At 41.4% G+C, this 21,843-nt stretch overlaps 1 protein-coding gene across 10 annotated transcripts in view; it reads right to left on the reverse strand.

Annotated features, from left to right (window-relative positions):
* The window catches only part of alpha-Catr (alpha-catenin related), a 975,683-nt gene that overhangs the window by 34,024 nt on the left and 919,816 nt on the right, over positions 1 to 21,843 (reverse strand). For all 10 annotated transcript variants that reach the window (XR_011714220.1, XM_071674733.1, XM_071674732.1 and 7 more), the window contains one exon: positions 5,575 to 5,796. Coding sequence is in view for 9 of the 10 variants with exons in the window: in XM_071674733.1 (XP_071530834.1) it covers positions 5,575 to 5,796 (222 nt within the window). In the remaining variant the exon portion in view is untranslated. The remainder of the gene's footprint in view (positions 1 to 5,574; positions 5,797 to 21,843) is intronic.

Here is a 21,843-nt window from a genome sequence, read left to right on the forward strand (position 1 = left end):
TCTAATGCTCTGTACATGCCTTTACCTTCTTAATCAATACCCTTCCATATAATTTCCCAGGAATACTCAACAAACTTATGCCTCTGTAATTTGAACACTCACCTCTATCCCCTTTGCTTTTGTATAATGGCACTATGCATGCATTCTGCCAATCCTCAGGCACTTCACCACGATCCATACATACAATGAATATCCTTACCAACCAGTCACTGGGTTTTGATATCCTGAATGAGTCAAGGCTATGATGAGGTGATGCAAGAAACAGCTGCCTCATCATGCACTCTGAGTGTCCAGTGCACTTAAAAATCTCAAGTATACCCATATTTTCTTGCTTCCAGGCAAGAATTTGGGCTTACTCCTCCTTAGAAAGATAAGAACAACCATATTGAAATACAGATGGAAGAAATACAGCACCAGGAAGCAAAATCCCAAAATGAAGTGGCAATCTGGAAGCTAAGAGAGAACACCTTTCCCACAAGATAGACTGAGGCACACAGAGGCAGGTTGCTAGTGCACACACTAGAGACACTAATCTCAGCAATCGAATGTACACTGATTTCATTCTCAGAGTATCATATGCTTGTACCCACAATAAACCTTAGCTGTGTGTTTCCTTTAAAAATATTAGTGGGGCAGAAACTTGTTTTGTGGACACTGTATCTTCAAACTCATTCAGTAGTTTATGGACTACGATCAGGCTCCTCTAACCATCCTTTCCTTTTGTTATTTGCCTAAGCTCAGGTAATTTCTCTTCATATAGTACATCCCTTGTGGGGACTAGTTTTAAAGGCCTTCTCTGTATACCCCCTTGTCTGTCAATATTGCCTCTGAAGTAGAATGACCAGGCTTGCATGGCATATTCCATGAGGGGACGAACCAGACACAAATCCTAAGTAAAATCATCTCACCCAAATAAGCAGATTCTCTCTTTACTCTCACAAACTTGGCATCTGCTACTACTACAAGCTTAGCAGAATGAAGGGATGTTCAGTTGAGGGGTAATATTACATCTAAATATTTTTCTTCAAGCTCATCCAGAATTGATTTCCCCATTATGAGTAAATGCATGACTTTGCATTTACTTTCAATGAATTTGAGAAACATAAGCTATTCCATTCTCTGATTTTATCAAGGTCCTGCAAAACCTCTTAGTCACTTTGGGTCTTTATTCTCCAGTATATCTTGGTAACATTTATAAAATGTTTCCCCATTGGAATGGATTATTCTGTTAGTCATTAACACAATTCAGACCTATGTACACTGACTTATAAAATTCAACTCTCATCATCCAAACATTCAGAAACTGACCCCTTATTACCTTGTAGAGAGAAAGGCCTTAACTCATTTTAAAAACCTGCCCCCCCAACATCAATTGCTTCACTAATTTTGGAGCCTAAGTATATAATGTCTATCCTATCCATTTATTTGATGCCAATTAGTATTTATTCATTGTTTATTTTGCTTTGTCGCTGTCTCCCGCGTTAGCGAGGTAGCGCAAGGAAACAGACGAAAGAATGGCCCAACCCACCCACATACACATGTATATACATACATGTCCACACACAGCACATATACATACCTATACATCTCAGTGTATACATATATATACACACACGAGACCGGGTTATAGTGATGGGTGATTTGAATGCAAAGGTGAGTAATGTGGCAGTTGAGGGAATAATTGGTATACATGGGGTGTTCAGTGTTGTAAATGGAAATGGTGAAGAGCTTGTAGATTTATGTGCTGAAAAAGGACTGATGATTGGGAATACCTGGTTTAAAAAGCGAGATATACATAAGTATACTTATGTAAGTAGGAGAGATGGCCAGAGAGCGTTATTGGATTACGTGTTAATTGACAGGCGTGCGAAAGAGAGACTTTTGGATGTTAATGTGCTGAGAGGTGCAACTGGAGGGATGTCTGATCATTATCTTGTGGAGGCTAAGGTGAAGATTTGTATGGGTTTTCAGAAAAGAAGAGTGAATGTTGGGGTGAAGAGGGTGGTGAGAGTAAGTGAGCTTGGGAAGGAGACCTGTGTGAGGAAGTACCAGGAGAGACTGAGTACAGAATGGAAAAAGGTGAGAACAATGGAAGTAAGGGGAGTGGGGGAGGAATGGGATGTACTTAGGGAATCAGTGATGGATTGCGCAAAAGATGCTTGTGGCATGAGAAGAGTGGGAGGTGGGTTGATTAGAAGGGGTAGTGAGTGGTGGGATGAAGAAGTAAGAGTATTAGTGAAAGAGAAGAGAGAGGCATTTGGACGATTTTTGCAGGGAAAAAATGCAATTGAGTGGGAGATGTATAAAAGAAAGAGAAAGGAGGTCAAGAGAAAGGTGCAAGAGGTGAAAAAAAGGGCAAATGAGAGTTGGGGTGAGAGAGTATCATTAAATTTTAGGGAGAATAAAAAGATGTTCTGGAAGGAGGTAAATAAAGTGCGTAAGACAAGGGAGCAAATGGGAACTTCAGTGAAGGGCGCAAATGGGGAGGTGATAACAAATAGTGGTGATGTGAGAAGGAGATGGAGTGAGTATTTTGAAGGTTTGTTGAATGTGTTTGATGATAGAGTGGCAGATATAGGGTGTTTTGGTCGAGGTGGTGTGCAAAGTGAGAGGGTTAGGGAAAATGATTTGGTAAACAGAGAAGAGGTAGTAAAAGCTTTGCAGAAGATGAAAGCCGGCAAGGCAGCAGGTTTGGATGGTATTGCAGTGGAATTTATTAAAAAAGGGGGTGACTGTATTGTTGACTGGTTGGTAAGGTTATTTAATGTATGTATGACTCATGGTGAGGTGCCTGAGGATTGGCGGAATGCGTGCATAGTGCCATTGTACAAAGGCAAAGGGGATAAGAGTGAGTGCTCAAATTACAGAGGTATAAGTTTGTTGAGTATTCCTGGTAAATTATATGGGAGGGTATTGATTGAGAGGGTGAAGGCATGTACAGAGCATCAGATTGGGGAAGAGCAGTGTGGTTTCAGAAGTGGTAGAGGATGTGTGGATCAGGTGTTTGCTTTGAAGAATGTATGTGAGAAATACTTAGAAAAGCAAATGGATTTGTATGTAGCATTTATGGATCTGGAGAAGGCATATGATAGAGTTGATAGAGATGCTCTGTGGAAGGTATTAAGAATATATGGTGTGGGAGGAAAGTTGTTAGAAGCAGTGAAAAGTTTTTATCGAGGATGTAAGGCATGTGTACGTGTAGGAAGAGAGGAAAGTGATTGGTTCTCAGTGAATGTAGGTTTGCGGCAGGGGTGTGTGATGTCTCCATGGTTGTTTAATTTGTTTATGGATGGGGTTGTTAGGGAGGTAAATGCAAGAGTTTTGGAAAGAGGGGCAAGTATGAAGTCTGTTGGGGATGAGAGAGCTTGGGAAGTGAGTCAGTTGTTGTTCGCTGATGATACAGCGCTGGTGGCTGATTCATGTGAGAAACTGCAGAAGCTGGTGACTGAGTTTGGTAAAGTGTGTGGAAGAAGAAAGTTAAGAGTAAATGTGAATAAGAGCAAGGTTATTAGGTACAGTAGGGTTGAGGGTCAAGTCAATTGGGAGGTGAGTTTGAATGGAGAAAAACTGGAGGAAGTGAAGTGTTTTAGATATCTGGGAGTGGATCTGGCAGCGGATGGAACCATGGAAGCAGAAGTGGATCATAGGGTGGGGGAGGGGGCGAAAATTCTGGGGGCCTTGAAGAATGTGTGGAAGTCGAGAACATTATCTCGGAAAGCAAAAAAGGGTATGTTTGAAGGAATAGTGGTTCCAACAATGTTGTATGGTTGCGAGGCGTGGGCTATGGATAGAGTTGTGCGCAGGAGGATGGATGTGCTGGAAATGAGATGTTTGAGGACAATGTGTGGTGTGAGGTGGTTTGATCGAGTGAGTAACGTAAGGGTAAGAGAGATGTGTGGAAATAAAAAGAGCGTGGTTGAGAGAGCAGAAGAGGGTGTTTTGAAGTGGTTTGGGCACATGGAGAGAATGAGTGAGGAAAGATTGACCAAGAGGATATATGTGTCGGAGGTGGAGGGAACGAGGAGAAGAGGGAGACCAAATTGGAGGTGGAAAGATGGAGTGAAAAAGATTTTGTGTGATCGGGGCCTGAACATGCAGGAGGGTGAAAGGAGGGCAAGGAATAGAGTGAATTGGAGCGATGTGGTATACCGGGGTTGACGTGCTGTCAGTGGATTGAATCAAGGCATGTGAAGCGTCTGGGGTAAACCATGGAAAGCTGTGTAGGTATGTATATTTGCATGTGTGGATGTATGTATATACATGTGTATGGGGGGGGTTGGGCCATTTCTTTCGTCTGTTTCCTTGCGCTACCTCGCAAACGCGGGAGACAGCGACAAAGTATAATAAAAAAAAAAAATATATATATACCCATGTACATAATTCATACCGTCTGCCTTTATTCATTCCCATCGCCACCCCGCCACACATGGAATAACAACACCCTCCCCCTCATGTGTGCAAGGTAGCGTTATGAAAAGGGAGGTCCGGAGCTAGTGTGGATTCGTTGCTCAAAGTTGCCAATTAGTACATCTTCAAAATGTCCCAAAGCATGTGTAAGCAATGAACTTTTTACCTAAACCCTTGGTAAGTATATCATTTGCTTAAACGGATCCATCATTGTGCAGGGCACTTGTGTCAAACTGACTATATGATAAGCATTTCTGAAAAAGTCCTTTTCATGTACAAAAGTACTGTATCGCTGCTTCCAAACTTCTGAATTTTGTCCTGTTACTCGGGATTCACTGAACATTTTCCACATGGGCAGGGAGAGTGAAGAAACACATTCAAAACCACTTGTTTGATCCTGACTGACCCATTAACTCTTTCACAGATTCTTAACAGAGATGTAAGTTTTTACATGTAACTGATCTATCATTTTTCCTAACCTTTGTGAGATCTCTTTTAAGGTAGCTTTGCTTCTGCAACACTCATGGAAATATCTCAGCTAAAATTGGCTTCATGGGCCATTTTCCTGTTGAAATCATATTTGATTCTTCTGTTTTCCTCTGTTGGCTCATTTCTTGCTTTAGAGCATTTTTGATGCTAATTTCTTAACCTTTGTCATGTGATTTCTGCCATGCTTCCTCTGTACTGTTCATCTTCCTAAGACCAATTATCTTTGAACAGTTGAGGGAAATTCATCAACCAAATCCTTGTGCATCTGCAGATATCATGTTACCCCTTGATCTTTCTTATACTATAGCTAACACATGAGATAGTGTCAAATATTTGCCCATTTCATCATTATTGCACTGTGGTTTCAGCAAAAGAAATATGGTACGGTTTTTCCTTAATAACAGTAAGTTGCAATGGTTCTTTCTTGTTGCCGAGAAAGAAATTTATCATAAACTGTCACTTCTGGACATTCCAGGATTCTATTGGATCATTCTAAGAACAGGAATGCACTGTTCATGGTATCAATACACATGAGTTCTCAAAGTCTATGAGCTGTGTTACCATATGACTCAAGTGTTTCTTTTTATCTATTCTTATAACAAGGAATTTTATATTATCTGTAACTATCATTCTTATCAGTTATTTACTTTTCATCATAATAAAAGAATGCTGACTTACCTGATATGAAAACTGTCTTACAACCTTGTACAGTCTGTTTGCCTCCTCCGCAAAGTACTCCCCTTGTGTGAAAAGATCCTGTGTGGTCTTGAGTGCCCCTTCACCCCGTGTGAACTGATACATTGAGAAGGCCATAGATGACATATTTTTAGCACGCTTAACAATGTCATTATCCTCATCTTGGGTAATTCGTTCTTCCCACTTTTCAGTCTCTTGGTCCACCTGGAATAGATGACAGACTGGTAGAGCTCTCAGATGATATGAAGTGGGAGTGAATTCAGGGCTTAGGCCAAAGTGAAATGATCTTTCTTATCTTTGCATACTGACAGGAAAAGTAAGTTGGGATTGGGGACCTTGTCTCTTCTTACTTTCATTCCTAATCAGTGATGTATATGAGACATGAGTGGTGCATATACCCTAATCACCAACAAGAAGTTTTGCATGATAGATAACTAGTGTGTATGATGATTAAATCATAAGAGCAAAAGAACAAGGCTTGTTAATCTTCAAAGGGAAAAATAACTTAGAGTAAAGGGTAATGAGAGTGAAACTTTCATCTGGAATGGAGTAATGTATTGAAAATGTATTTGAGTTAAGATGAATATGCTACTGTAATAAGACATGCTAGAATGCTTATGAAAAGCTGAGTACAAAATAAGGCTAACTGCAACCATGTAAGTATGCAACTGTTTGACAGGAACTATATAGCAGTGAAATAATTAATGCACACATGTACTAACTTAAGTGAAGATGAAAGATGCTGCTGCAGAGAACTTGAAAGAAGTGAGAAGGAAATGCATACAAAAGAAAGCTAACTATAATAATTGATATGGATCTATTCTTTTCTTTTTTTCAAAGAGGCAATGCTTGATCATCTCAAGGGAAACATTTCAACAACTGGGAAATATTAAGAGAATTCTGAAGGCAGAAATTGATTTGGCAAAGCCACAAGTTGCCAATGTAAATACAGCTGTACTCAAGCTGTGGAACAAAGTGGCTCCTGCCAAATGCTACAGAAACTATCTAGAAGAGGCAAATTTTGAGAGCACATGATGCAGTCTTAGATTTTTGAGCAAAAGAAAATTTGGTGTCCTATAAAGAAGTGTAGCAAAGGAGCATTCAGCATGCAAGTAACAATCTTGAGTATTATTAGTGCTCATTTCCAACACAGAAATGTACTTTACTCAAAAAACATGGAACAAATACAAAGAAGACAAAAAACCAGGCATGAAATGTATTTCATTAAGAATGAGACTGAAATCATATAAAGCATTTGCAGAGTGTATAAAGAGCCATGTAAAGACAGTATGTGGTATTACTTAAAAATTGCCACAGATGAATGATGATGGCACATGCTGGACAAGAAGAAAGTACAAATCCATCTGTTTTTTTAAGTATTTCTCACATATATTCTTCAAAGCAAACACCTGACCCACACAACCTTTACCACCTCTGAACCACACTGCTCTTCCCCAATCTGATGCTCTGTACATGCCTTTACCTCTCAATCAATACCCTCCCATATAATTTCCCAGGAATACTCAACAAACTTATACCTCTGTAATTTGAATACTTACCTTTATCCCTTTTGCCTTTATACATTGGCACTATGCATGCATTACGCCAAACCTCAAGCACTTCACCATGATCCATACATACACTGAATATCCTTACCAACCAATCAACAACACAGTCACCCCTTTTCTTAATAAATTCAACTGCAATACCATCAAAACCAGCCACCTTGCCAAATTTCATCTTCTGCATGGCTTTCACCACTTCTCTCTTCACCAAACCACTCTCCCTGACTATCTCACTTTGCACAAAACTCGGATCAAAACACCCTTCATCTGCCAATTTATCATTAAACACCTTCAATAAACCTTCAAAATGCTCTCTTCATCTCCCCCTCACTTCATCACTACCTATTATCACTTCCCTCCTTGCCCCCTTCAACGAAGTTCACATTTTCTCTCGTGTGTTATTTACCTCCTTGCAAAACATCTTTTTATTCTCTCTATAGTTTAATGATATTCTCTTGCCCCAACTCTTATTTGACCTCTTTTTCAACCCTTGCAGCTTTCTCTTGAGCTCCTGCCACTTTCTCTTATACATCTTAAGATTATGCCAAGGATGGAAAGTCAAGTCTGGCAATCTCATCAAAGAACTTCTCACTTTAAAGGAATGTACACTTCACTGTTGCAGGAAGTAACACAACCTTTAGCTGGAGGAGCTTTCAGAAAAGTCTTGGATAATATCAGGTCTTTTTCATAGAAATTGGTCGTGGGATGATCATAAATGAGATAGATTATTTATTCATTATACTTAGTTGCTGTCTCCCGCATTAACAAAGTGGCGCAAGGAAACAGATGAAAGAATGGCCCTACCTATCCACATACACATATACATACATAATCGCCCACACATGCACATATACATACCTATACATTTCAACGCATACATACATATACATTTTTTTTTCATACTATTCGCCATTTCCTGCATTAGCGAGGTAGCGTTAAGAACAGAGGACTGGGCCTTTGAGGGAATATCCTCACCTGGCCCCCTTCTCTGTTCCTTCTTTTGGGAAAAAAAAAAAAAGAGAGGGGAGGATTTCCAGCCCCCACTCCCTTCCCTTTTAGCCGCCTTCTATGACACACATGGTATATGTGGGAAGTATTCCTTCTCCCCTATCCCCAGGGATACACAGACATATACATATATATGTACACAGACATATACATATATATATACACATGTACATATTCATACTTGTTACCTTCATCCATCCCCGTCGCCATCCCGCCACACATGATATGGCACCCCCTCCCCCTGCGCGCACGCGAGGTAGCGCCAGGAAAAGAAAACAAAGGCCACATTAATTCACACTCAGTCTCTAGCTGTCATGTGAATGCACTGAAACCACAGCTCCCTTTTCACATCCAGGCCCCACAAAAGTTTCCATGGTTTACCGTAGACGCTTCACGTCGACCCCGGTATACCAAATCCTTCCAATTTACTCTATTCCTTGTATGCCTTTCACCCTTCTGTATGTTCAGGGCCTGATCACTCAAGATCTTTTTCACTCCATCCTTCCACCTCCAATTTGGTCTACCACTTCTTGTTCCCTCCACCTCCAACACATATATCCTCCTTGTCAATCTTCCCTCACTCATTTTTTCCATGTGACCAAACTATTTCAATGCACCCTCTTCTGCTTTCTCCACCAGACTCCTTTTATTACCACACATCTCTCTTATCCTTTCATTACTTACTCAATTTAACCACCTCACACCACATACTATCCTCAAACATTTCATTTCCAACACATCCACACTCCTCTGCACAACTCTAATTACGGCCCACGCCTCGCAACCATATGACATTGTTGGAGCCACTATTCCTTCAAACATACCCATTTTTGCTTTCCGAGATAATGTTCTCGACTTCCACACATTCTTCAACACTCTCAGATCCTTTACTCCCTCCCCACCCTTGACTCACTTCTGCTTCCATGGTTCCATCCACTGCCAAGTCCACTCCCAGATATCTAAAACACTTCAATTCCTCCAGTTTTTCTCCATTCAAACTTACCTCCCAATTAACTTGTCCCTTAACCCTATTGAACCTAACAACCTTGCTCTTCTTCACATTTACTCTCAACTTTCTTCTTTCACACACTTTATCAAATTCAGTCACCAGCTTCTGCAGTTTCTCACCAAAATCAGCCACCAGCACTGTATCATCAGCGAACAACAACTGACTCACTTCCCAAGCCCTCTCATCCACAACAGACTGCATACTTGACCCTCTCTCCAAAACTCTTGCATTCACCTCCCTAACAACCCCATCCATAAACAAATTAAACAGCCATGGAGACATCATGCACCCCTGCCGCAAACCGACATTCACAGGAAACCAATCACTTTCCTCTTCTCCTACTCGTACACATGCCTTACATCCTCGATAAAGACTTTTCACTGCTTCTAGCAACTTACCTCCAATGCCAAATACTCTTAACACCTTCCACAAAGCATCTCTATCCACTCTATCATATGCCTTCTCCAGATCCATATATGCTACATACAAATCAATGTTTTTCTAATCATTTCTCACATATATTCTTCAAAGCAAACACCTGACCCACACAACCTTTACCACTTCTGAACCACACTGCTCTTCCCCAATCTGATGCTCTGTACATGCCTTTACCTCTCAATCAATACCCTCCCACATAATTTCCCAGGAATACTCAACAAGCTTATACCTCTGTAATTTGAATACTTACCTTTATCCCTTTTGCCTTTATACAATGGCACTATGCATGCATTACGCCAAACCTCAAGCACTTCACCAAGAACCATACATACACTGAATATCCTTACCAACCACTCAATAACACAGTCACCCCCCTTTTTTAATGTATTCCTCTGAAATACCATCCAAACCCGCCCCCTTGCCAGCTTTCATCTTCCCCAAAGCTTTCACTACCTCTTCTCTATTTACTAAACCATTCTCCCTGACTCTCTCACTTCGCACACCACCTCGACCAAAACACCCTATATCTGCCACTCTATCATCAAGCACATTCAACAAACCATCAAAATACTCACGCCATCTCCTTCTCACTTCACCACTACTTGTTATTACCTCCCCATTAGCCCCCTTCACCGATGTCCCCATTTGTTCTCTTGCCTTACGCACTTTTTTACCTCCCTAATATTTAATGATACTCTCTCACCCCAACTCTCATTTGCCCTCTTTTTCACCTCTTAAACCTTTCTCTTGACCTCCTGCCTCTTTCTTTTATACATCTCCCAGTCATTCGCACTACTTCCATGCAAAAATCATCCGAACACCCCTTTCTTCTCTTTCACTAATAATCTTACTTCTTCATCCCACCACTCACTACCATTTCTAATCTACCCACCTCCCACCTTTCTTATGCCACAAGCATCTTTTGCACAAAACATTACTGCTTCCCTAAATACATCCCATTCCTCCCCCACTCCCCTTACATCATTTGCTCTCACCTTGTTCCATTCTGCACTCAATCTCTCCTGGTACTTCCTGTCACAAGTCTCCTATCGAAGCTCACTTACTCTCTTTACCCCAACATTCTCCCTTCTTTTCTGAAAACCTTTACAAATCTTCATCTTCACCTCTACAAGATAATGATCAGACATCCTTTCAGTTGCCCCTCTCAGCACATTAACATCCAAAAGTCTCTCTTTCACGCACCTATTGATTAACACATAATCCAATAATGCTCTCTGGCCATCTCTTCTACTTACATACATATACTGGGGTAATGGAAAAAGAATTCTGCCTCTCTATTCCTGCATGTCATATTTAGTGACAAAAATAATGGGCTGGGAACCCTCCCTTTATTGTATTTCAATTCTAAATGATGGTGCAGAAGAAGACACAAAGAAGGGAGCACTCATCCACCTCAAAGGCTCAGGATGGGCTGTCTAAAAGGGTGTGGATGTAACGAAACTGAGAAGAGAGTGGAGATAGGTAACATCTTGGAGGAAAGAAACCTGGGTGTTCTGGCTCAAGGCTAAAGGGGAAGAATGTCTTGAAAATGTCTTAGGAGTAAAGTCAGGGGATGGGGAGAAGACAAGAGCTAAGGAAGGAGTAGCACTACCCCTAAAGCAGGAACTGGGGGAGAGTGTGAAAGAGTGTAAGGAAGTGAATTCCTGATTGAAGTGGGTAGAAATGAAAATGGATGGTGAGAGATGGGTCATTATTAGTGCTTAATCACCTGGCCTTTAGAGGAAAGATCATGACAGGCAAGTGTTCTGGGAGCTGGGTGAATGTGTCATCAGTTTCGGTGTAAGAGACTGGGTCTTAGTGATGGGTGATTTGAATGTGAAGGCAAGTCATGTGGCAACTGAGGGTATAACTGAAAGACAGAAAGTATTCAGTATTATGACCTGAAATGGTGAGCAGCTTGTAGAGTTGTGTGCTAAAAAAGGACTAGTGAAACTTGGTTTAAAAAAATTGACATACACAAGTATTCTTTTTTTATGTGTAAGGCTCCAGTATTTTGAGGAAGCTGTGTCAAGATGAGATGCAGATCAAGTGAGAAGAGGGAGCAGAACTGAAGAATGTGCATGAAAGCAGTGTTGAGTCATCAATGTATGAGGGCATTGGATTATTTGTGGAGAGAAAATTGTTGAAGAAAAGGAAAAAAAGTGTAGAGTACAGGAGAGAGCCTTGAGGAACACTGCTGATGATGGTGAAAAGGTAGGGCTGATCCATCAACAACCACAGAGATAAATTGGCCAGAGACAAAGCTAGACATCAAGGAGCAGAGTAGGGAGAGAAGCCAATAGAGGGGAGCTTAAAGGCATTATTGGATTACATGCTAATTAACAGGCATGTAAAAGAGAGACTCTCTGATGTAAATTTCCTAAGGAGGGCAGCTAGTGGGATGTCTGATCACTGACTTGTGGAGGCAAGGGTGAGAATTTGTAAAAGTTTTAGGAAAAGAGGAAACAATATCGATGAGAAGAAAGTGGTGAAAGGAAGAGACCATGGAAAAGAGAAGTGTGTAAAGAAATAACAGAAAAGATTGAGTAGAGAATGAAAGAAAGTGAGAGCAAAAAAAGCAAAGGGAGTCGATGAGGAATGGGAGGTATTCAGGTAAGCATTTTTGGCATGTGTCAGAGATGCATGTAGCATGAAAAAGGTGACAGTTCGGCAGATCAGAAACAGTAGTGAGTGGAGAGATGAAGTAAAGTTGCTAGTAAAAGGGAAAAGGGAGGCATTTGTGTGGTACTTACTGGGAAGGAGTGCAAATGTTTGGGGAATATATAAGAGAAAGTGGCATGTCAAGCAGAAGGTGCATGGGCTGAGAAAGATGGCAAATGAAAGTTCCAGTAAGTGAGTATCAGTAAACTTTACAGGGTATAAGAAGCTTTGGAAGGTGGTTAATAATGTGTGAAAAACAAGAGAACATATATGAACATTGGTAAAGGGGGCAAAAGGGGAAGCGGTAACAGGTAATGATGAAGCAAGAGGGAGTATTTTGAAGGACTGTTGAATGTGTGTGATGATAGCATCACAGCTGTAGGATGTTTGGGTTGGGGCGGTATGCAAAGTGAGAGGGTTATGGAAAGTGGTTTGGTGAAGACAAAAGAGCTGGTGAAAGCCTCACATATATGAAATGTGGCAAGGCAGCTGGAGTGGATGATACTGCTGCTGAATGTATTATGAAAGGAATTTTCAGTGTATGTTTGGATCATAGTGAGGTAAATGAGGACCGGCAGAATGCATGCATGATGTCACTGTATAAAGGCAAGGGGAATAAAAGTGAGAGATCAAACTACAGAGGTTTAAGTTTGTTGAGTGTACCAGGTAAACTGTATGGGAGGGTAGTGACTGAGAGAGTAAAAGCATGTTCAGAGCATCAGATTGTGGAGAAACAGTGGGGTTTCAGAAGTGGTAGATGTGTGGATCAAGTGTATGCTTTGAACAATGTGTGAGAAATGCTTAGAAAAATAGATGGCTTTGTAAGTGGCATTTATGGATCTGGAGAAAGCATATGACAGGGTTGATAGAGATGCCTTGGGGAAAGGCCAGAAATGGGGATGTTTGAAGATTTAGTAGTCCTAACATTAATATATGACTGCAAGGCATGGGCTATAGATAAAACGGTACAAAGGAAGGTGGGCAAGTAGGAAATGAAATGTTTAAGGAAAATATGTGGTGTGAAATGGTCTGACTGAGTAAACAACGAAAGAGTAAAAGAGAGGTGTGATAATCAAATGAATGTGGTTGACAGAGTTGAAGAGAGTGTGCTGAAAGGATTTGGACATATAGTGGTCAATGTTCTTCCAATGGACTGAACCAGGGCATGTGAAGCATCCGGGGTAACTCAAGAGAGGTTTGTGGGGCCTGGTTGCTGGTAGGAGCAGTGCTTTTGGTACATTACATATGACAGCTAGAGAATCAATAGGAGCAGATGTGGCCTTTATTTGTCTGCTTCTGTTGCTACCTCACTAAAGAGGGAGATGTTGATTAAGTAAAAATGGGAATTTTTTTTCATACTTATTCGCCATTTCCTGCATCAGCAAGTTAGCATTAATGACACAGGACTAAGCCTTAGGGGGAATATCCTCACTTAGCTCCTTTCTGTTCCTTCTTTTGGATAATTAAAAACGGAAGGGAGGATTTCCAGCCCCCAGCTCCCTCCCCTTTTAGTTGCCTTCTACGACACACAGGGAATACATGGGGGGTATTCTTTCTCCCCTATCCTCAGGGATATTCACATATTCATTCACTTTTTTTCATAATTGTTTGTAGTTATCTGCATTAGGGATACAGTGCCAGAAAGAGATGAAGAATGGCCTTACTCGCTCACATCCACCCTCTAGTTGTCATATGTAATCCACAATCAGGCTCCACAGACCTTTCTGTGCTTTGCTACTGTTTCTAAAAGGGAAAACAAGAAAAAGTCAAGCGAGAAGTGTTCATCCTCCTTGAAGGCTCAGACTAGGGTGTCTGAATGTGTGTGGATGTAACCAAGATGAGAAGAAAGGAGAGATAGATAATATGTTTGAGGAAAGAAATCTGGATGTTCTGGCTCTGAGTGAAACGAAGCTCAAGGGTAAAGGAGAAGAATGATTTGGAAAAGTCTTAGGAGTACAGTCAGAGGTTGGAGATGACAAAAGCTAAGGAAGGAGTAGCATGACTCCTGGAGCAGGAGTTGTGGAAGTGTGTGATGGAGTGTAAGAAAGTAAATTCTAGATTGATGTGGGTAAAACTGAAAGTGGATGGAGAGAGATGGATGATAATTGGTGCATATGCACCAGGTCATGAGAAGAAAGATCATGACAGGCAAATGTTTTGGGATCAGCTTGAGTGAGTGTGTCAGCAGCTATGATACACAAGACCAGGTTTTTAGTTATGGGTGATTTAAGTGCAAAGGTAAGTAATGTGGCAGCTGAGGGGATAATTGGTATACATGGAGTATTCAGTGTTGTGAATGGAAATGGTAAAGAGCTTGTGGATTTGAGTGCTGAAAAAAGACTGCTAATTTGGAATACCTGGTTTAAAAAGAGAGATATACAAAAGCATACATATGTGAGTAGGAGAGATGGTCAAAGGGCATTATTGGTGTGTAAAAGAGAGACTTTTGGATGTTAATGTGCTGAGAGAAGCAGCTGGAGGGATGTCTGATCACTATCTTGTGGAAGTGAAAATAAAAGATTTGTAAAAGTTTTCAAAAAAGAAGCCAGACTGTTGGGGAGAAGAGAGTGGTGAAAGTAATTGAGCTTGGAAAGGAAACTTTTGTGAGAAACTACAAGGAGAGACTGAGTGTAGAATGGCAAAAGGTGAGAGCAAATGACGTGAGGGGAGTGGGCGAAAAATGGGAGGTATTTAGGGAAGCAGTGATGGCATGTGCAAAAGATGTATTTGGCATGAGAAAGGTGGGAGTTGGGCAGATTAGAAAGGGTTTTTATTTATTATACTTTGTCGCTGTCTCCTGCATTAGCAAGGTAGTGCAAGGAAACAGAAGAAAGAATGGCCCTACCCACCCACATACACATGTATATACATACACGTCCACACACGCACATATACATACCTATACATCTCAATGTATACATATATATACACACAAAGACATATACATATATACCCATGTACATAATTCATACTTGCTACCTTTATTCATTCCTATCGCCACACCACCACATATGCAATGGTAACCCCCTCCCCCTGCATGCGAGCGAGGTAGCGCTAGGAAAAGACAACAAAGGCCACATTCATTCACACTCAGTCTCTAGCTGTCATGTATAATGCACCGAAACCAGAGCTCCCTTTCCACATCCAGGCCCCACAAAACTTTCCATGGTTTACCCCAGATGCTTCACATTCCCTGGCTCAATCCACTGAAAGAACGTCGACCCGGTGTACCACATCCTTCCAATTCACTTTATTCCTTGCATGCCTTTCACCCTCCAGCATGTTCCGACCCCGAACGCTCAAAATCTTTTTAACTCCATCTTTCCACCTCCAATTTGGTCTCCCACTTCTCCTTGTTCCATCCACCTCAGACACATATATCCTCTTTGTCAATCTTTCCTCACTCATTCTCTCCATGTGACAAAACCATTTCAAAACACCCTCTTTTGCTCTCTCCCTGGGGATAGGGGAGAAAGAATACTTCCCATGTATTCACTGCGTGTCATAGAAGGCGAATAAAAGGGGAGGGAGCGGAGGCTGGAAATCCTCCCCTCCTGTTTATCATTTTCCAAAAGAAGGAATGGAGAGGTGGGCCAAGTGAGGATTTACCCTCTAAGGCTAACTCCTCTGCCCCCTCCTTGTATTTCAACTTTATAAAAGGGGATACAGAAGAAGGAGTCACGCATGGAGTGCTCATCCTCCTCGAAGGCTCAAACTGGGGTGTCTCAATGTGTGTGGATGTAACCAAGATGAGAAAAAAGGAGAGATAGGTCGTATGTTTGATGAATGGAACCAGGATGTTTTGGCTCTGAGTGAAACGAAGTTCAAGGGTAAAGGGGAAGAGTGATTTGGGAATGTTTTGGGAGCAAAGTCAGGGGTTGGTGAGACGACAAGAGCAAGGGAAGGAGTAGCACTACTCCTGAAACAGGAGTGGTGGGAGTATGTGATAGAGTGTAAGAAAGTAAACTCTTGATTGATATGGGTAAAACTGAAAGTGGATGGAGAGAGATGGGTGATTACTGGTGCCTATGCACCTGGGCATGAGAAAAAAAAATCATGAGGCAAGTATTTTGGGAGCAGCACGGTGAGTGTGTTAGTAGTTTTGATGCACAAGACTGGGTTATAGTGATGGGTGATTTGAATGCAAAGGTTAGTAATGTGGCATTTGAGGAAATAATTGGTGTACATGAGGTGTTCAGTGTTGTTAATGGAAATGGTGAAGAGCTTGTAGATTTGTATGCTGAGAAAGGACTGGTGACTGGGAATACCTGATTTAAAAAGAGAGATATACATAAGTATATGTATGCAAGTAGGAGAGATGGCCAGAGAGGGTTATTGAATTACATGTTAAATTAAAGACGTGTGAAAGAAAGGCTTTTGGATGTCAATGTGCTGAGAGGTGCAACTGGAGGGATGTCTGATCATTATCTTGTGGAGGCAACGGTGAAGATTTGTAGAGGTTTTCAGAAAAGAAGAGAGAATGTTGGGGTGAAGAGAGTGGTGAGAGTAAGTGAGCTTGGGAAGGAGACTTGTGTGAGGAAATACTAGGAGAGACTGAGTGCAGAATGGTAAAAGGTGAGAGCAAAGGACGTAAGTGGAGTGGGTGAAGAATGGGATGTATTTAGGGAAGCAGTGACGACTTGGGCAAAAAATGCTTGTGGCATGAGAAGCGTGGGAGGTGGGCAGATTAGAAAGGGTAGTTAGTGGTGGGATGAAGAACTAAGATTATTAGCAAAAGAGAAGAGAGAGGCATTTGGATGAGTTTTGCAGGGAAATAGTGCAAATGAAGATGTACAAATGGAAGAGGCAGAAGGTCAAAAGAAAGGTGCAAGAGGTGAAAAAGAGGGCAAATGAGACTTGGGGTGAGAGTGTATCATTAAATTTTAGGAAGAATAAAAAGATGTATAGGTATGTATATTTGCGTGTGTGCACGTATATGTATATACATGTGTATGTGGGTGGGTTGGGCCACTCTTTTGTCTGTTTCCTTGTGCTACCTCGCTAATGCGGGAGACAGCAACAAAGCAAAATAAATGAATAAATAAATAAAAAGATGTTTTGGAAGGAGGTATATAAAGTGTGTAAGACAAGAGAACAAATGTGAACACTGGTGAAAGGGGCTAATGGGGAGGTAATAACAAGTAGGGATGATGTGAGGAGATGGAGTAAGTATTTTGAAGGTTTGTTGAATGTGGTAGATGATAGAGTGGCAGTTATAGGTTGCTTTAGTCTAGGTGGTGTGCAAAGTGAGAGGGTTAGGGAGAATGATTTGGTAAACAGAAAAGAGGTAGTAAAAGCTTTGAGGAAGATGAAAGCCAGGAGGGCAGTGGATTCGGATGGTATTGCAGTGGAGTTTATTAAAAAAGGGGGTGATTGTGTTGTTGACTGGCTGGTAAGGATATTTAATGTATGTATGACTCATGGTGAGGTGCCTGAGGATTGGGAGAATACATTCATAGTGCCATTGTACATAGGCAAAGGGGATAAAGGTGAGTGATCAAATTGCAGAGGTATAAGTTTGTTGCCTATTCCTGGGAAATTATATGGGAGGGTATTGATTGAGAGGGTGAAGGTATGTACAGAGCATCAGATTGGGGAAGACAAGTGTGGTTTCAGAAGTGGTAGAGGATGTGTGGATCATGTGTTTGCTTAGACGACTTGGAGAAATACTTAGAAAAACAAATGGATTTGAATGTAGCATTTATGGATCTGGAGAAGGCATATGATAGAGTTGATAGAGATGCTCTGTGGAAGGTATTAAGAATATATGGTGTGGGAGGCAAGTTGTTAGAAGCAGTGAAAAGTTTTTATCGAGGATGTAAGGCATGTGTATGAGTAGTAAGACAGGAAAGTGATTGGTTATCAGTGAATGTAGGTTTGCGGCAGGGGTGTGTGATGTCTCCAAGGTTGTTTAATTTGTTTATGGATGAGGTTGTTAAGGAGGTGAATACAAGAGTTTTAGAGAGAGGGGCAATTATGCAGTCTGTTGTGGATGAGAGAGCTTGGGAAGCGAGTCAGTTGTTGTTTGCTAATGATACAGTGCTGGTGGCTGATTTGGGTTTAAAACTGCAGAAGCTGGTGACTGAGTTTGGTAAAGTGTGTGAAAGAAGAAAGCTGAGAGTAAATGTGAATAAGAGAAAGGTTATTAAATACAATAGGGTTGAGGGACAAGTCAATTGGGAGGGAAGTCTGAATGGAGAAAAGCTGGAGGATGTGAAGTGCTTTAGATATCTGGGAGTGGATTTGGCAGCAGATGGAACCATGGAAGCCGAAGTGAGTTTCAGGGTGGGGGAGGGGGTGAAAGTTCTGGGAGCATTGAAGAATGTGTGGAAGGCAAGGAGATTATCTCAGAAAGCAAAAATGGATTTGTCTGAAGGAACTGTGGTTCCAAGAATGTTACATGGTTGCGAGGAATGGGCTATAGATAGGGTTGTGTGGAGGAGGGTGGATATGTTGGAAATGTGATGTTTGAGGACAATATGTGGTGTGAGGTGGTTTGATCGAGTAAGTAATGATAGGGTAAGAGAGATGTGTGGTAGAAAAAAGAGTGTGGTTGAGAGAGCAAAAGAGTTTGTTTTGAAATGGTTTGCTCTAATGGAGAGAATGAATGAGGAAAGATTGACAAAGAGGATATATGTGTCAGAGGTCGAAGGAACGAGAAGTGGAAGACCAAATTGGAGATGGAAGGATGGAGTCAAAGAGATTTTCAGTGATTGAGGCCTGAACATGCTGGAGGGTGAAAGGTGTGCAAGGAATAGAGTGAATTGGAACGATGTGGTATACCTGGGTCGATGTGCTGTCAGTGGATTGAACCAGGGCATGTGAAAAGTTTTGGGTACACCATAGAATGTTTCGTGAGGCCTGGATGTGGAAAGGGAGCTGTGGTTTCGGTGCATTATACATGACAGCTAGAGACTGAGTGTGAATGAAGTTGGCCTTTGTTGTCTTTTCCTAGTGCTACCTCACACGTATGCAGGAGGAGGAGGTTGTCATTTCATGTGTGGCAGGGTGGCGATGGGAATGAATAAAGACAGCAAGTATGAATTGTGTATACATGTGTATAAATGTATATGACTGTGTATGTATATACATGTATATGCTGAAATGTATAGGTATGTATATGTATGTTTGTGGACATGAATGTATATATATGTGTACGTGGGTGGGTTCGGCCATTCTTTCTTCTGTTTCCTGGCGCTATCTCGCTGACGTGGGAGACAGTGACAAAGTATAATAAATAAATATATATATATATTTATGTATGTGAGAAATACTTAGAAAAGCAAATGGATTTGTATGTAGCATTTATGGATCTGGAGAAGGCATATGATAGAGTTGATAGAGATGCTCTGTGGAAGGTATTAAGAATATATGGTATGGGAGGCAAGTTGTTAGAAGCAGTGAAAAGTTTTTATCGAGGATGTAAGGCATGTGTACGTGTAGGAAGAGAGGAAAGTGATTGATTCTCAGTGAATGTAGGTTTGCGGCAGGGGTGTGTGATGTCTCCATGGTTGTTTAATTTGTTTATGGATGGGGTTGTTAGGGAGGTGAATGCAAGAGTTTTGGAAAGAGGGGCAAGTATGAAGTCTGTTGGGGATGAGAGAGCTTGGGAAGTAAGTCAGTTGTTGTTCGCTGATGATACAGCGCTGGTGGCTGATTCATGTGAGAAACTGCAGAAGCTGGTGACTGAGTTTGGTAAAGTGTGTAAAAGAAGAAAGTTAAGAGTAAATGTGAATAAGAGCAAGGTTATTAGGTACAGTAGGGTTGAGGGTCAAGTCAATTGGGAGGTAAGTTTGAATGGAGAAAAACTGGAGGAAGTAAAGTGTTTTAGATATCGGGGAGTGGATCTGGCAGCGAATGGAACCATGGAAGCGGAAGTGGATCATAAAGTGGGGGAGGGGGCGAAAATTCTGGGAGCCTTGAAGAATGTGTGGAAGTCGAGAACATTATCTCGGAAAGCAAAAATGGGTATGTTTGAAGGAATAATGGCTCCAACAATGTTGTATGGTTGCGAGGCGTGGGCTATGGATAGAGTTGTGCGCAGGAGGATGGATGTGCTGGAAATGAGATGTATGAGGACAATGTGTGGTGTGAGGTGGTTTGATCGAGTAAGTAATGTAAGGGTAAGAGAGATGTGTGGAAATAAAAAGAGCGTGGTTGAGAGAGCAGAAGAGGGTGTTTTGAAATGGTTTGGGCACATGGAGAGAATGAGTGAGGAAAGATTGACCAAGAGGATATATGTGTCGGAGGTGGAGGGAACGAGGAGAAGTGGGAGACCAAATTGGAGGTGGAAAGATGGAGTGAAAAAGATTTTGTGTGATCGGGGCCTGAACATGCAGGAGGGTGAAAGGAGGGCAAGGAATAGAGTGAATTGGATCAATGTGGTATACCGGGGTTGACGTGCTGTCAGTGGATTGAATCAGGGCATATATATATATATATATATATATATATATATATATATATATATATATATATATATATATATATATATATGTCTAAATGTGTCTGGATGTAACCAAGATGAGAAAAAAGGAGAGATAGGTAGTATGGTTGAGGAAAGGAACCTGGATGTTTTGGCTCTGAGTGAAACGAAGCTCAAGGGTAAAGGGGAAGAGTGGTTTGGGAATGTCTCGGGAGTAAAGTCAGGGGTTAGTGAGAGGACAAGAGCAACGGAGGGAGTAGCACTACTCCTGAAACATGAGTTGTGGGAGTATGTGATAGTGTAAGAAAGTAAATTCTAGATTGATATGGGTAAAACTGAAAGCTGATAGAGAGAGATGGGTGATTATTGGTGCATATGCACCTGGGCATGAGAAGAAAGATCATGAGAGGCAAGTGTTTTGGGAGCAGCTGAGTGAGTGTATTAGTGGTTTTGATGCACAAAACTGGGTTATAGTGATGGACGATTTGAATGCAAAGGTGAGTAATGTGGCAGCTGAGGGAATAATTGGTATACATGGGGTGTTTAGTATTGTAAATGGAAATGGTGAAGAGTTTGTAGATTTATGTGCTGAAAAAGAACCGGTGATTGGGAATACCTGGTTTAAAAAGAGAGATATACACAAGTATATGTATGTAAGTAGGACAGTTGGCCAGAGAGCATTATTGGAATACGTGTTAATTGATAGGCACATGAAAGAGAGACTTTTGGATGTTGATGTGCTGAGAGGTGCAACTGGAGGGATGTCTGATCATTATCTTGTAGAGGCAAAGGTGAAGATTTATAGAGGTTTTCAGAAAAGAAGAATGTTGGGGTGAAGAGAGTGGTGAGAGTAAGTGAGCTTGGGAAGGAGACTTGTGTGAGAAAGTACCAGGATAGACTGAGTACAGAATGGAAAAAGGTAAGAACAAAGGAGGTAAGGGGAGTGGGGGAGGAATGGGATGTATTTAGGGAAGCAGTGATGGCTTGCGCAAATGATGCTTGTGGCATTATAAGCGTGGGAGGTGGGCAGATTAGAAAGGGTAGTGAGTGGTGATATGAAGAAGTAAGATTATTAGTGAAAGAGAAGAGAGAGGCATTTGGACAATTTTTGCAGGGAAATAATGCAAATGAGTGGGAGATGTATA

Source organism: Panulirus ornatus, chromosome 20 (genome assembly GCF_036320965.1).
Source record: "Panulirus ornatus isolate Po-2019 chromosome 20, ASM3632096v1, whole genome shotgun sequence".
NCBI classification, from domain to species: domain Eukaryota; kingdom Metazoa; phylum Arthropoda; class Malacostraca; order Decapoda; family Palinuridae; genus Panulirus; species Panulirus ornatus.